At 43.5% G+C, this 16,510-nt stretch overlaps 1 protein-coding gene across 1 annotated transcript; it reads right to left on the bottom strand.

Moving 5' to 3' along the window:
* Nucleotides 1-177: 177 nt before the first annotated feature.
* LOC110974284 (uncharacterized) lies at nt 178-16,238 on the bottom strand. The gene is made up of 21 exons (XM_022225820.2): nt 16,100-16,238; nt 14,620-14,923; nt 14,138-14,303; nt 13,272-13,509; nt 12,327-12,628; nt 11,759-11,945; nt 11,241-11,458; nt 10,919-11,065; nt 9,978-10,280; nt 9,417-9,578; nt 8,822-9,031; nt 8,253-8,383; nt 7,797-7,957; nt 7,234-7,376; nt 6,061-6,251; nt 5,215-5,332; nt 4,408-4,586; nt 3,985-4,143; nt 3,412-3,624; nt 2,494-3,095; nt 178-1,916 (listed from the first exon to the last, which is right to left on the bottom strand). Exons 2-21 carry the CDS (start codon nt 14,869-14,871, stop codon nt 1,607-1,609), a joined length of 4,392 nt encoding a protein of 1,463 aa, XP_022081512.2. The 5' UTR covers nt 14,872-14,923; nt 16,100-16,238; the 3' UTR covers nt 178-1,606.
* Nucleotides 16,239-16,510: the final 272 nt, after the last annotated feature.

The raw sequence follows: 16,510 nt of genomic DNA, 5'->3' as shown, positions 1-16,510 counted from the left end.
CTTTGAACCAGTTGTGTACTCACTAAGAAAACTTCAGCCAATTTGTCATTCTTCTTTTCCAATTTTTTTCTTTCTTTTTTCCCCTTACCCATTAACTCTGTTTTTTATTATTATCAGACTCTGATTTTTTTCCAACCTACAGATTCGGCAGCAGACAGTATCAAAAATTTGAGACACTTATTTCATAATCTTTCATGTTTTATTGTAATACAGTAGTAATGTTGAACAAGTCAACCAACCGTTGTGAAGTTGAATTCCAAAATCGTTTAAAATCAGACCAAAACAAATCATTTTCTGCATTTGAGGTGAAGTTTTACATCATAACCCTAATGATGATGAACCCTATAATAAATCAAAAAATTGTAAAAACTAGATTACCCTGTCCTGGACTACATTTGTCAGAAATGCTTTCCATTTTAGAATGCTTCTTCTGTTTTTTTGGATAAAAAAAGTAATGCTAGAATTCAAATGTATGCAGAAAAGTAAAGCCAACAAAACAATGTAAAACAAAAACCTATGAACCTCCCCCCCAAAAAAATTACAACAAAACAAAAGAAATTATACAAACTCAAAAGTAAGAATAAGTTCTAATCATAGTAACGATTTTACATTTTGGATGAATAGCATACCCTGTTTTACATTTACAAACACATGTACAAATTAATTCAGGCAGAATAACCCAGAATCCATAAAACTTAACGCAGTTCAAAAGATTTCTGCTATTCTGCTAGATACAATTCGATATCTACAAAAAAATTGAAGGAACTCTGTCCATTTCCAAATTATATGAAATTTTCATTACAATTTCAAATTGCATAAAATTGGACGGGATAAAACTGAAGCAAGTTCACAGCATTTGCCAATAAATATTACTGAATTCCTCTGTACATTGATAAACCTTAGCCTTTATACATAGATAGTGTATGCTGCTAAGGGAGTTTGCAATGATATAATACATGAACAATACAACCAAATCTACTCATATTTACCACTATATGGAACTCCACCACACAGATGGAATTGATCCTGAAGAGGCGCGTTGGTTGGGAGTTTTCATTTTGTTGCTAGCAATGTGACCATAACACATGCATTTCATAGTCATTTGTGAATCAACAAAGTGCAGTTCAGTGCCAAAGAGGAAAATAATAACACCCTCTTAGGGAAAAGCTCCCTCTCTCGGTCCAGCTCAAGGCCCATAGAGTTAGGAAGGGACAGACACATGAAGGGGTCAAATACATGACTCCATCCTCCAAATGCAAAATAAATGTTACAGCTCTGATGAAGTGTGTCTTTTTCCTTTTCTACATTTTAGTTCAAACTTGGGTTAAAAAATAATGGAAAATCCTTTATGAAACCTTTCATGGTGGAGGCTAAATTTTTGGGCTTTTTGTAAGCTTTGGGAAGAAATGGAAATGAAATAATCCAAAAATCACTGGTTTCTAATTCTATTCATGAAATACAAAGATTTTTTCCCTTTGGGGAGGGGGGCCATGGCCTCCCACTAATCCCCCCTTGGATCCCCCAATGTCCCTCTTTATTTTATAGATCCACTCTTGACCAATCATATTCATTCACTCAAATGGGATGACCAATGAGAATACAGTGCTTAAGCCAAATCAGTTTGCATCATCATCCTCCGATTGGTGACGTCTCGTGGGCAGGGCGTGCTCCAAAACTGCTCCCTATCAGGGTAGTAGAACTCCGTACGCAGCGGCTTGGCCTTGATGCTTGGGGATGGCTGTCGGAAGCACTCGTTGCCGGGATGGAGCTTTTGGCCTGCAGCAGCCGTGGCTTCGTGGGCAGCATCTGCGGTGGTGGCTGCTGCCACGGTGCGGAACAGGTGGTTGTTTCTGTCCTCCTGGGTAAGTGGCTGGATGAAGCGTTTGTGGAGTCCCCCGCGATCCTTGTGATATAATCTGAAAAAATATGGAAATGATGAAAAGAAAAAAACACACTACCTCTGTTACATGGTTTTAAGGCCTCTCTTATCAGTGTATTTAACGTTGAACATTTTTGTACTCTTCTCTCTGGGATCGGTGGGTGCCATTGTAATTGTTTCTGTATGATCTTGTCACAAGAGAAAAGGGAAAGCAAAAGTTGCCGTATGTGAGAAGACTGTGAGGCATGTGACCAATTTTCAACAGAATGTGCACAAACCTGTGGCATCCTTTTAAATCAGAAAATGCTCAGGCACATTTGGAAAATAATATGAAATAAAGGAAGGTTTGGGGTTTTTCAGTGTTTAATGCATGGTGAAATTCAATCCACCCATAATTTTAAGTAGCATGTTGCAGTGTTGTAGGCGAGACCACTTAAGACTATCACAAGACCAACACAAGACCTTCAGTCTGAATTCAAGCCAAAAGCTATTCAAATGAACTGCAACAAAAGCATTCTTTCGTCATTGTTCAACCTGTTACTTGTGACTGGTCTTGTACGTGGTCTCGTGATGGTCTCGACTACACCACTGGCACGTTGGCCTTGCATACTCACTTGAAGTCGTACTTCTTCAGTTCTGAAAATTTGGCATGCTCCATGTCTCGTATGGGAATCCTGTTGCTCTCCATGTGCCAGCCCTTTCCGTCCTGCGGCCCTGGCATGAACCCACAATGCCTCTCCACTTCCCGCGGGTCGACGGCTGGCACAATGGGTACGCCGGCCTCCCTGGCAGCCGTGTCCAGGCTGGGATCATTTACCACGGCCAGCGCTGGGATCTCACTGATCCCTGCCTGCCGGAGGGCCAGCTTCTTGGGTTCGTCCTTCAGGAGGCCCTTCAGTCTGGCCACCTGGTTGCTGGACCGGGGGCCCCTGTAGTAGAGCTCCGTGTCTGTGGCACAGCGGTGGAACTTCATGGTCGTATCCTCCACGGCGATTTTGGAACGCCAGTTGTCCTGGTCCCAGTCCCTAGCTGCCCTCTGCTCGGCATCCAGGGTGTCACCAGCAAGGTGGATTGTGATCGGGGGAACGGGTTGGAAGCTCTTCTGAGGACACTTCCAGAGGTCCATGTCCTTCTTGCGGTCAGACCAGGAGTATCCTTCCCGTTCATCGAGCGTCGGTTTCAGGATGTTTGCATGAAGGGTATTCTCCGTCCAAGGCTGTTGGGTAAAACAAAAAATCATCATCGACTGTTAATTTGATTCTAGTTTACAACTTCAGATGGGCTTTAACCTGAAACAAATACCCCAGCTTATTGCAATTTCTTACAGCAACATATTACTCTGTGACAGGGCCTCAAAGTGCTGCAAAAATGATGCTGCCATTAAAAATGTAGTATAAACCTTGCAGAAAATGATTTTTGAAAGTCTCCAGCCACAACTGATGTATCTGTAGCTGGTTCACTGTGAGATAACACAGTCTGATAGTTAACAGGTTAAATTGTTCCATCTGTTATGGCCCTGCATTGCGCAGTACCTGTGTGAGTTGGTCTCTTCTGGCCATGTCCGGTTGCTTTGGGTGAGCGTTGTCCTCCAGGGCGGCTTGCATCCCTGGATAGATGAAGCCATCCTTAGTCTGCCATGCATCCACCGAGTCCTGCTGCTCCTGTTTCTGGATAGCTTCTATGTTGACAGGTACCACAGTGGCTGAGTTATACTCGGGACAGTATGTGAAACGATGATTGGGCTCCTGGTGGGATATGAAAAGGTACCTGAAGTTATCAAGAGGAGTTTAGATTTCACAACAGGGCTTGCATGGCCAGTCTCACTTTAACAGCAGCTCAGCACTGAAATTTGCTAGGCACGGAAAGTATATGCTTAGTAAAGACGAGTTACCAGCCAAAGTTCTGTGCAAAGACTGGTTCTCCGCTAATTGTTGCTTAGCACAGAATCTACTAAGCTAGCCTAATCTGCCTAGCTGGTCAACAAAATTGGGCCTGCCACATGCACTCATAAATGTTGGACATTCATTGGCCTTGCTCAGCTGCAACAATGCTTCCAGTACGCCAGGTTTTTTAAATCAAGCCCCTAGGACAAACACTTAACCTACCTTTGACAGTTCCTGGCGGAGCAGCTCCTTGGCCTGTTCGGTGGAGTTGAGCGTCTGGGTGCTGTAGTTGTGGGCTACTCCGTTGACAGGCTCTGCCCGGATTGTAGCCGGCTTGGCCTTCTTGCTCTTGTTTCTCTCACTGACTTTCCGGACTGCATCCTTCCAAAACAAGTGTTCAAAACATTCAATTGCATCAGAATGAATTTCCATTTCTGACAATTTTCTTTTTAAAGAAAATAATAATTTATGTTCATATTTCCCACCATCCCGACTCCTCTTTTTTGATGAAGGGGGTGCTTCGTGTCCGAAAGAATATCTACAATCATTCTCTTCCAGATTTTTAAGTCGGCACAAATTTTGTACATCTTAATATGGTCAAAGGGGAATCTCAAAAATGACATCTGTTCTTAACCTGTTACTTACAATATTGTTTTTGATGTGGTCACTGGGCTCTCCGTGCAGCTTTTTCTCCTCCAACAAGTCCAGGTACCTGTCATTGTACAGATCCAAGGGGGTCCACTCCCTGCGTCTGTGCTGGACGGGGGCTGTCTGAGCTCTCCATATGTCCACCTCTTTGTCCTGCCTTTGGGACTCTAACAATTCTTTGACAAAGAACAGGGGAATGGAATCAAAAATGGCACTGCTGCAGTCCGGTCCACCGCAAGCCCCTTCGCGAGTCTAGTCATGAGGTCCAGTCACGATTCCTTTTGAAAGACCAGTCACTAATAACGGGCCGAGCAATGACTAACAAGGAATGCCTTTGTAGGAGCTCTTTTTGAAAAGCCTGTGGCTTGGCTTAAGACTGGATGTCTTGGGACGGACTTGCAGCGACCTGTGTTGGACTTGGAGTACAACGATGACGTAATGTTTACTTTTGTCCTCCTTGCCCATCATGCGTGTTAAGAAGTACAGTGGAGATGGGTCTAGGGGGTCCAAAGCAAACCAGTCACTGCACACACAAATGAACTTCTGTGTTCTTGATAAAAACAAATTGTACACAAGGCATTTTTCTAATCGGGGAGGTAAAATGCTGTGTTCTCCTGAGGAAACATCCGTCATAGAACCAGATTTCAACATGATTCCAGGCATCCTGACACAAAGGAGGTGACATGTGGAAAAAGACATTCAAAAAGGGAACCAACTTCTGAGAGTGATGGTGTCAAGGTGCTTTCCCTCCTGGAATCATTCAATCTGAAAAGCTACCTCCAACAAATAATTAATACTGGTTACCTTCAAAATCAACCGTAGTCAGTGGCACTCCAAACTCCTTGCTAAGTGAGACAATCATTTCGGCAGATGGGAAGAGGTCGTTACGTGCTGCATTTCTCAGAATGTCCTGTCGGACCAGCTAAAAGCCAATGACAGAGATATAACAAAACAGAATGGTACTATTCCATATGTCATAGTGAAACTGTTGCCTGCCGCGCCACCCACATCATTTGAATACATAATTATGTTCCAGATTCTGGAACAAGAACAAGAACAAGAACTTGAGTGGTTTCAAAAGTCTGAAGGAGTTCAAGTATATACATGTATAGGGTATCACAAAGTTACTTACACTCGTTTGCAAAAGTTTGAGACCACCTGAAATTTGACTGGTATTTCTGTCACAAGGCACGCTGGGACTGCACAGCATTCAGACATTGTCTCATTGAATGATTACTTACTTAACATGTTTTTACGGTGGTGCATAACATCAGTGTGGTGCTATATGCCCATTTGAATGAGGGTTTTTGCAAAGGCAGGTCTTGTATGACATTTTATCTGTAAGGCAGCGTGGGTAAAAAAAGCCAGTCTAAGTAATCAGAAATAAAGGAGGGCATACTAAATTTTACACTGTTAAAAATTCAAATGTTGGAAATGTAGTCAAATAGCTGTTTAAACAAGATACTAAGGTTACACATAGAAAATAAACAAAAGTTGCCATGAATGATTGGTTTAAGTTGGTCTTTCTTCAGGTTAATGCATTTTGTATGGGGGGTCCTAAATTTTTGCAAATGACTATATTTCAACTGATTTTGGGTTTTTCATCATAATTGCCGATACTTTGACCATTCAGGGGGTTCGCCTACTGACCATGTCTAGTTTGGTGATTGCATCCAGACATAGCCTGGGCACCATGTCCCTGACATACAGTAGTGGTTGCTGGACTATGGAGGACAGTGGCTCGTGCAGGCGAATGCGGCACAGGTCGACGTCCAGGCTAGCGTAGCGCCGCTCACTGAACATCATGTTGGAATTGTAGAGTGCTTGGAAGGTCACATTTTCTGCACAAAATTTAAATCGGTGGTTAAGATTTTTTAAAACAAGCGCAATTGGATGGAGGAGAATGCTGTGAGCAAGCATTATTGTCTAAAAAAAAGACAAGTCTTAAACTTTATGCATATTTACAGCAAAAGTCATTTTTATGCCAAAACTTTCAAGGAGCAACAGAAGGGAAGAACTCTGTTTGCCACGAGCATTTTTACTGCAAGCTGAAAAGATGTACATGTATAATCATAATTGTTTCAGGCCTATTCTCAGATGGTTTTTGCTGACTGTACGTAAGTTGTATGTACAGCAGACACTCCAGAGAATTAGGCCCTGGTGCCGAAATCTAGTGACATGTTGTACAGTGTTTATGCACTGAGGAATATGCTTTCAAACCAGTTTACAGCTTCTTCAATATCAACACTTCAGTGGAACTTTGGATCAAAGCTGAGTCTGTGCCTTAATTACTTTGAACACAGCCAGCCATAAGACAAGCATTAACAGGAAAACAGGTTTAGCCATCACTATGGAAGCTATAACACACTTGTATTATTGCCAACAGTGGCTTGGATGCAGTCTACTTGATTTCTTTTTACTTTTTACACCTGGGTGATCCATTCAGTAAGCCTGCTCACTGATCTTCCATGGATCCCAGCTTGCATAATTTAAGACATTAAAATACCAAAAAATACAAAACACAAGAATAAAAAAGGGATAAAAATAGCAAAAAAGATAAAAACTCATGTTACAAATATAATCAAACAAATATAATCAAACCACAAAAGTTGCACACAGGTCCACAAAAATTCATAAATTACTACTCAATACAGTACACTACACTATGATTATACAATACAACTGACCCCAAAATCTACAATAAACTAACTAAACTAAAGTTGCCTTTGCTGTTGTACAAGACGAACGCTTGTTGGACGTGGAGATTTCAGCTGACCACATTTTAAAACGGTTTGTGCGAAAGGAGGTACTTAAGACACCCACCCTTGGCTTTAGGTCTGGGGAGGGTCTCCCAAATGAGATTGATGGCCTTCTCTCTCAGGCCTTCCAGGACAAAGATGTGCTTCTCTCCGTCCATCACCTGAAAGCCGGTCACGATGTCCAGCAGCCGACTCTCTTGCTGGGCTCTAGAAATCAGTAGTGCATAATTTCTGGTTAGCAGAGGTAGGAAACTAGACCTAAAGCTTTCTGAAAAAGTTGCTGGTTTCATAAGTCTTACCTCAAAGTGGCATATGGATGGTTTGACAGACTTCTAAGTGATGAATCATGTACAGACTTTGTGTGGGAAATCAGTTTGTGGTGTGTAATTATGAAGGTTTGTGGTATGACCGATAATTTACAGACAATGTGACATAGCATCAGGGCTAGAAGACCGTAATCAACGAACCTGCTGACAACTTCTCCTGTACGCAGCAATGCCTAAAGCCAGTCCATTTTCAGAAGCAGTTATTTTTGTGTCAACTACAATTCACTTCAGCAATCCAACTGATGCAAGGATTCAAAACAAGGTGATTATTGATGTTGGTGATGGCTTTACAGATACATACTCTGACAGTTTGTAGGTGGATAATGCTGCTTCAATGATGTGCTCCGGCATCTTGTCCAAGTTGAGTGCCGTGGCGTTGATTTTTGTGACAAGCTTCAACAGTCTGTGCAGAAACGCTGCGTCCTTGTACTCAAAGATGTAGACGATCCTCGCAAATGGACACTACACAAAAAGTTGTTATAAGAGAAACGAAAAGAGCGTCCGAATTGCAGGGAATGCTTAAAGATCTGTACGTGAAAATGGATAATTTTTGCCTGGTACCCCAGGATATATTTTGTACACAGGTTAACAGGGAAATTGAACCAGGGGTCAACAAAGTAACATCACTTGTACTTGCTCCAATATGTCAGCACTCAATCTGTTGACAATCTGACATTTAAAATGCAGCATGCCTTCCAAAACGAACGTAAAACAAATGTGAGAGGCTAAGGAGGAAAAGCACACCAAAAAGTGTTACCTCAGGTGGCGTTTCAATCTCTGCCTTGAGCTTGACCTCCTGGGAGGTGGTCAGCGGGTAGGCCACCTCCACTCGGATCTTCAGCTGACTGTGATTCTCCAAGTAGTGACCCATCGGTAGAGGCTCATCCTCTGCCACAAACCAAACGCAATCAATGCATACATTTAAATAAGTCATACACTGTTGAATGAGAGGTTGGCGGGTTCAGGGTAAGTCAACAAAAAATTGTCCCTCATTTGCTCCATACGTAATGTCATGTTTTCTAAAATCTGAACAATCAACACAAATGCTTTTATGTATTCTGCATGTGGATGTCAATAAAAGTAGGATAAAAAAACCACTGGAGCCCACGAATGTCTTAGTGGGGAAAACTCTCTTTGCATATGGGGCACAGTGTGCACAAAATCGTGGGCTTGCTCCCCATGTTTTTCATGGTCATGTATAAAACCCTACCTCCTTACATCCTTCCCTAAAAGTTCTGAAATGATATGGCTATAGTGTTGGACTAGCCATTTGTGCCTGGAAAAGGCAGCCAACTTACGAAACCTACGGATTTCTCCACAACTTACTCGGCCCATCAGCTGAGCTGGAATAGCCAATCAGTCGGTTGTCCGCCTTGTTGCGGCCGATCACGTCTGGTATGGGGCAGCTGTGTATGGGGGCCGTCAGGTTCAACACGCGCTCCCCCAGCAGGAGGCTGGACAGGTCGAACTTGGCCAGGCCGTAGGGGTCCCAGGGTTTGAGGTGGGTCACGAAGGGGTTGTGCAGGGTGCGCTTGGCTGATGGCAGGAAAAACTCAGCAACATTACCTAAACTGGTTTAGGTTTCACATCAAGTCATTCCTATGTTTGCAGTGTTGTAGAACTATGCCAGTTTTATGATTTTGTTTTGAATAACTGTTTTTATAGTGCCAAATGCTCTCTTTAACCTACGTACTCCATTCAGAAAATACACAGAGCAGTAAAACAATAGAAAGCCCGTTACTGATCATGAAATCCATTCTTTTTTTCAGGGCCATCATGTTTTTTTTAAATATTTTCATGAGTCTCTTTTCTGAACTCATCTCCTTCCAAGGGTGCAAAATTTTAAAAAAAGGAAAACAGTGATTTCTCTGGTAATTATTCATTACTTTTAATCATTTTGAAAGACATTCACAGCTCTTACCTGTTACCATACCAACATTGCTGATCTTGTCATCTTCGATATCCTCCCCGAAGAGTGTCGGTTTCTGTTTGATCTCCTCAGGTCGTCTGTCTCGGTCATGCACCTCTATCTCCAGGGGTGGTCCCTGTAGGTACTCCACCAATTCTCCTTTTGGAATCGTGCCTAAAAAATAGAGCAAACAATTACAGACAGAATATAGACTTTGGACTTTTATCAGTAACAGGATACAAATAAAAAAAGTTGGCGTAATGGCACTCTTTTTCCTATATTTGTGATCCTGGTCCAAATCCCACCCACATCGGTACTCAGACTGGGTCATCGAACCCCATCTACTTTTGCAATTTTGCCCACAGAATACCGTCTCTGAAACATCTTCCATCTATAGCCTCCTCCAAGATTAAAAGTTTAAAATGCCAAAATTGTATGAGCTTTTGAGGAATGCTTTGTACTGATCAAAGTAAATTCAGCAAAGAATAGAAAGTAACTAATGGTGCAATTATTTTCTATTAGGCTTAGTATCAAAAGATCGCAAGGTCCGGCAGTCCATGTGCCAGAACTAACCCAGCAACTGCACGTTGATGTCCTCCCAATAGATGTTCTTGGCATGGGGCTTGCGACAGCTCTCATAGGCCGGCTCCCGGAAGAGCTGGTAGGCACAGTAGACGGGCTGGCAGCGCCGGGCCAGCTCCCGGTAGGGCAGCGGGGAGGCGGGGAGGGAGGTGCCCGAGTTGACCTTGAGGATGAGCGGGTTAAGCTCCCGCCGCAGGCCTTCCGACATGAGTGGGCCGTCTAGGGACAGGGTGAGGAAGACGTCCTCCAGGCCGCGCACGGGCGTGGTCAGGCGATTTGTGACGGACCGCAATCCTGTGACATGACAGGAATGTATTGTTAATGTGACAATGATGTGCCATTTTAGTAATCCAACTGACCGTGCCCACAATAAAATTTGAGATTCTCTGTTGCGAATAAATGCAGAAGATAAATGTATACAAGTCTATGGGTAACGTTATGATTGAATCTGCATTTTGCCATTATGCATCCAATCACCATGATGGAAATTTTCATTCATAAAACAGTGGACTGCATATGAAATGTTCAAAACATGGTGTGATCTAAGTTTTTGAAATTCCCCAATTTACATCAGAACATGACCGATTTTCTCGGTACTTACTACAAATTCTTATGCTTATGTTGAAAATCACCACCTCTCGATGTGTACGTGGCTCACGTTAAAAAAGTAACCGCTCAGTTCATGCAGTAATCATTGCAGAAATGGGGTTGCACTCATCAGAATTCACAAGTGAAACTGCATCGCTACGGTCAAATCAAATTCTCATCACAAGTCAAAGGGGTTAAACAGTGACAAAGGTCACACTTCATCAAAACGGCTTGTGACTTTGATTCAAGATTTGATGACTTTTGATGGATGTATGAGAAACATGACTCCAGTGCTATGTCACAGCGGTCTGTACTATTGACAGTTTATAGGGGCCAGTGCCTACCTGCAAACAGAAGCTTCATGCGTATGGGGATGCAGGCGTTACCGTACTGCTTGATGTACATGGCCAGGGCAGCCGCGGCATGCTCTGCCTTGTGAGACTTCCGACGGGCTTCTCTCTGTTGTGGAGACTCCTTGAAACCCCTGCGTCCTGAAGCCAGAGATAACGAGAGAAATAGCTAAGACTCTATTGCAATGTAATCTGGGCCCTGTGTCAACATTTTGTCATCAAATACAGCCCCAAAATTGCTCCAACTGACAAAACGAGGAGGATTGAGGACGATTAAAGTTTCAAAAAACGTTTCACAGTGTGATTGAGCCCAAACCTGGAGTTGGAGCTGAATTGGACCCTGTCCGGCTATCTCCTCCCCTGCCCTGGGAGGAATCCCTCCCCTTGCCTGCTGTGTCAGCCTGCCTCTTAGCCCCGTCGCTGTCCTTCTGCTGTGACAGGGCCACGATCTTCTCCTTCTTGAGCTTCTTCTTGATTTCCTTGAGCTCTTCCGGGGGAGGGAGGCCGGCCAGCTTGCCCAGGTGGGCGTAGGACCTGGACACAGGAGCCAGAACAGGGTGACAGACTGGTGAAGACTATTAGAAGGTGCATCAGTGTGACATGAAATGAATCAATCAATCAGGGATGTTAAAAGGCAGTGACACAACTGTGCCAAAGGGCCTAGTTCCAAGTGGTCAGTTGAATGGTCCAACTATGCAACATTAGGGTGATGTAACTACAGCCAATGCTCAAAACTGCTTGGCTCTGTCTAACTTTAAGGCACTCTCTAGCTCGTAGCTTAACGGCGAAGCCTCATACTGTTTTGCTAGTTTCTGATCGTCGTTGGCTACTCACTTCATCTCGTCCGACTGCACCTCTGCAGCAGGTGGCAAGGCCGAGTACATGTCAATTTTGGACTCTCTGACTTGCTCCTCTTCCTCTTCACTGTGTCTCTTCTCCACTTTGATGACTTCCGAGGGAGGGGATTGGCCAGGGGTCTTGGTGTTTTCTGGTGATGGGGGAACCGGTCTGCCCTTTGCATCTGTAGGTAAAGAAACAAAAGCCCGACCTAAGAACCAGAGGGAGGAAGGTTCCATAAAATTGCACAAAAGTCACAACTAGTAGTCAAGCCTTTGGTTATAAATAAATACTGTAAAAAAAACAGATGTTTCTTGGACAAAATTTTAATTGTGAGAGCATTTATCAGAATAAATGTTGATTTTTAAAGACTTCAGCTTCGTCCAATCCTGCCAATGAATCTATTTTTGCTTTTTATGCTGTGTAGAGAAATGTCAGCGAAAGCTGAGACTACAAGTTGCGACTGAGCTAAACAGTAAAAGATTTGACAATGGATGCAGGTGAACTTTGCTTTGCTGCTTACGAGGTGTCAAAGTTGATATATACTGTGACGCCTTGCTCTCACCTTTCTTTCCAAAATTTTTCATGCCCTTCAGCTCGGCCGGACCATGCTGGGGCACCGGCCGGTCGATGAATGACTTGCGGGGCTGCAGCGACATGTAACTCTCTGACTGCTTCATGACCAGCGACCGCACGCCTCCGACGTCTTCCACGTCCTCCCCCGGTTTGGCCTGGGGGAGACGGAAGGCCTTGGGCCGGTCGAAGCGCGCCCGGGAAGACACCTTGTCCTTGGAGTCCCAGATGCGGAGCTCCAGGGTGTGGTTGAAGAGCTTCAGGAGCAGCTCCTTGGTCACCTTCAGGGTGTGGCTAGGGTACAGGAGGATTTTGGATACAGTGTTAATAAACGAAATCAGAGACATCTTATGTGACAAGCTGGAATGGTTAGCAACTGATCAGGCAATATGCTACGAATCTTCCACCATGGTTGCATTCCATAGCATGAGTCGTATGCCCTCCTGGACCATGCACATTGTATGCTCTGGATAGACAATATGCAAAGCATACCAAGCACTCCTACTCAGAAGTGGCATGCATGGAAGGCACACCAATACGGCCTACAGCAGATAACTATCAAAATGAGTGCTTTTCTTACTCTGTTTGTAGTAGTAATCACCATCTTTGTCTATTGATTCTTTAGATGTTTGGTACACCGTTGTTAAATAATCAGTATGGGACCAGCATTACCTCTGCTCCTCCATCGTTATACCCACTCTTGCTTCGTTGGTCAGACTGCTCGAGTGAGGATAAACAAATAATCTTGTGTGGAAAGAACAATTTTACAATGTTACTATTACTGGTGCTGACAGCTTAGGTGGCGACTGCACTTCAGAGCTCCCGTGGCCTTAGGCTGCGAAAGCAGGTGAAACGTATACAAATACCTGATACAGGTGTTTGTTTTCAGCTGCATGTATCAGTCCATTTATTCTGAAGCCAAAACAGCAACGCCCACCTGTGTGACCAGGCAATCCACGTCTGGTTCTTCTCTTGCCAAGTCTTCAGCACCTTGGAGTCGTGCTCCGTGTAGATCTTGGCGGCCATGCCGAAGGTCACCACGTCCGTCTTGATGGGTTCGCTGTCGTCGGGCAGGAGGTAGTACTGGCAGTGGTAGTAGTTCTGGGCTTTGGGAGCCTCCACGATGCGCTTCTTCTTGCGCATGAGCTCGTCCAGTTTGGGGACATCCTCTTCAGCTGTGGAGTACACAAACATATGCCAGCGTGGGGTTTGGTCGGAGTATCTGTGCTTTCCTGGCCTTCCACCTCCGGTCCTCCAGACCTGGGTTTGAATCCCATCCTGGCCAACATGTGGATTCAGTCCCTGCCTCATTCCTTGGATTTCCCCAGCATATTTATTTAGGTTGTTCTACCATTTCTTCATTACCTTCTCCCCTAAGGGCCCTCACGGAGAATGGTTCTTTGGTAATCGATAGGGCTACTTGTTTAAGTAATTATTAAATAGTAACATATTTTCATATAAATCAAATTTAAATAAGCAAGAGAATGACTACAAAAGTGGTTCCATTTTGAGGCAGCTTTAGTTCAAGAGGCAAGAACTGTATTTTTTTGGAAGCACACAATATTTTCAGGTTTCATTATCGCAAGAAAAATTAGTCCGATTGAGTGCTACTGGCAGCATTCTGAGGGAAACTCTCGAAAGTAAGAACGTTACCGTTTTCAGGGGAAAGCTCATTATGGAAACGATGTGAATGATTTATAGTGCCCTGACTTCTGAGACGCTCCCTAAATGCTATGGGCATTACCATGGCGGTGGGATGATGACAAATGTGACTGTGTGTGATGATGATGTCATTGTACCTACCTGTAGGAATGGCCTTGGCAATAGTGACTGTCATTGTCACCTTGTGCACATCTTTGGCTTTCTTCTTCCGCGACCGCTTGGATTTTCCTGATCCCTTCCTCTCTGCATAATTTTCATCTTCCACAGTGACCGATGGCTCCACATTTTCACCATTCTCTTCATTAATCTACACAATGACATTTATTTTTAAAAAATTGCATTTGATTGATATTCCCCCAAATGGATGATCTCAAGAGACTTTTAATGAATGCTACAGAAAATATACGACAAAGTGCAAGGTTTTTGCAATTCCCAGACCAAGACACAAAAATATATGAATTCCACTTCAGCCTCCGAGGACCGCTGATTTCATTGGAAATATGAAGACACAGTTTTGAAGCTGGTGTCAAGTCTCAAGATATTTAAGTTAGAGACAAAATGCTGATAAACATCATTCATGTAACTTCTGCCTTTTGCAATGAAATACAGAAAACCTAGCTCACTTGGTCATCCTCCAGATCAGCCTCCGCTGCCTTATTTTCGGAGGTCTTTGTCTCATCGTCCTGCAATTTCTCAATATTGCTTTCTTCATCTCCAAGACTTGGTGAGTTTTTGTCCCCGTTGTCTTGGCTCTCCTGACAGCCTTCCCGTTGGCCAGCTGCCCTGCTCCGCTGCTCTTGTGATTCAGCTGCACTCTGTGACACGTTGGACTCGAGTGTGTCGCGCAAGGCCTCGTCTGTGGTCACACTGGTCATGGTGAATGCTAAACGTACAGGCCTAACAGCTTTTGCATATCAACCTTTCCATCTGAAAAAAAAATGGATTCACAGCTGGGAAACTGACTTTCAGTTTGGAAAGGTGCATTGAGGAAGACATCTGGTTGTTGACACCTATTTTTCTTTGCAATTTAGGAGCAGCCAGAAATTTAAAGAAAAATAACAAATTCAAAGAGGACATTTTACTTTGACCAACCAAATGTTTGTCATTTTTTTCTTCTTGTTCTTGCTATTTTACATGTAACGGTTGCTGAGGTTCACCTGAGTGACAGAGATACACTTGGTGAATGGGCTGGTGACAACGGCAATCGGAGAGTTGACCTATAGTCATTAGTTAACCCTTAAGTAGGCCTATATCATTTGCTTCGTGAATGCTTGCTCCATTATAAACCCGATGAGTGTTAAATTAATATTTTGGCAGGAAAGGAACATTTATTCACTAAGGTCATGAGAATGAACAACCCAGATTTCTGTACCGACAAATAACTGTTTCCTGAGCAGCGTAATGTTCAGTGTACAGTTTGGATATGGTCACAGCCACCAAACTTTTCAACACTCAGGAAATAGTCGTCGACGCACGTATGCCAACACGGCATGCTTTCTGTGAATGGTCTGCAAGGCCGGCGAGCCATGACGATGTCAATAGGACATCAACATATGGTTCAAATCAATATTTGAGGAAAGATGGTGCCTTCGAGCTTGTCGACAAAAGGGTTTCTGATTTGAAGGGGAATTTCTCTCCTGCAGTGAACTTTCCACTAGTGAAAGCAACAAAACGTCTTAAAAAGTCACATGATTTTGCAGTGAAAATATTGAGACATTCATGATTTAGTAGGCCTGGCCTATTTAGTTCAGTAGAAAACACAGTCAGTACAATAGGTTTGTGCACAGGCAGACAGGGTATCAAGCGGCATCCGTATGTGGAATTCTTTCATTATAAGCCTACTGTGTTGGATATTTCAAGCTCAGCCTACCATATGATATGCCTAACGTTATGCAGGCCAGACACACAAAGTGTGTTCGGGTTTGTCAACAACGATCGACGCGGACCGACATTATCCTGATGACCGACAACAACCAACGGACCGTGACCAGTGACCACAACAGCTGAAATTTGTCTTACTGAAAGAGGAAATAAATTTGATGTCTCTGTCTAGATAAATCCAGGTACATGCAAAGGATGCGATTCTATGGATTTAAAACCTACCATGCAGGCTTACACTTCGATTTTACAGCAACCTTTCAGAAAGTTTCACTCCAGACCTATGCCATGGACCGAACACGACGGAGGCGGCCATGTTGTGTTGATACTAAAGGACCGATTTTCACATTCAAAGTTTAATGCATGCAATCGCCACTAGTAGAAATAGAGCCATCAATCATACTTTGCAAATGTCTGTCTGCTTTTTTCTTTTCATTATGTTTTTATCATTATGTTTTGTTATGTTAAAACATAATGATTAAGTGGAATTGGCAAACAGTTTATGTATACATACAAGCAAATCTTGACTTAAGTAATACTTTCAACCCCTACGAAAAGCTAGTTCCGGCAATCGCAGTGAGTAATAATTTCAGGCTACTGTTTCAGTGAAGTGCCCTGTTGCCAAGTGCGGTCTGG

This window comes from Acanthaster planci, linkage group LG04 (assembly GCF_054643075.1).
Source record: "Acanthaster planci isolate LZ-2023a linkage group LG04, COTS_SCS, whole genome shotgun sequence".
Classification (NCBI taxonomy): Eukaryota; Metazoa; Echinodermata; class Asteroidea; order Valvatida; family Acanthasteridae; genus Acanthaster; species Acanthaster planci.
This window is presented reverse-complemented; position numbering and strand designations above follow the sequence as displayed.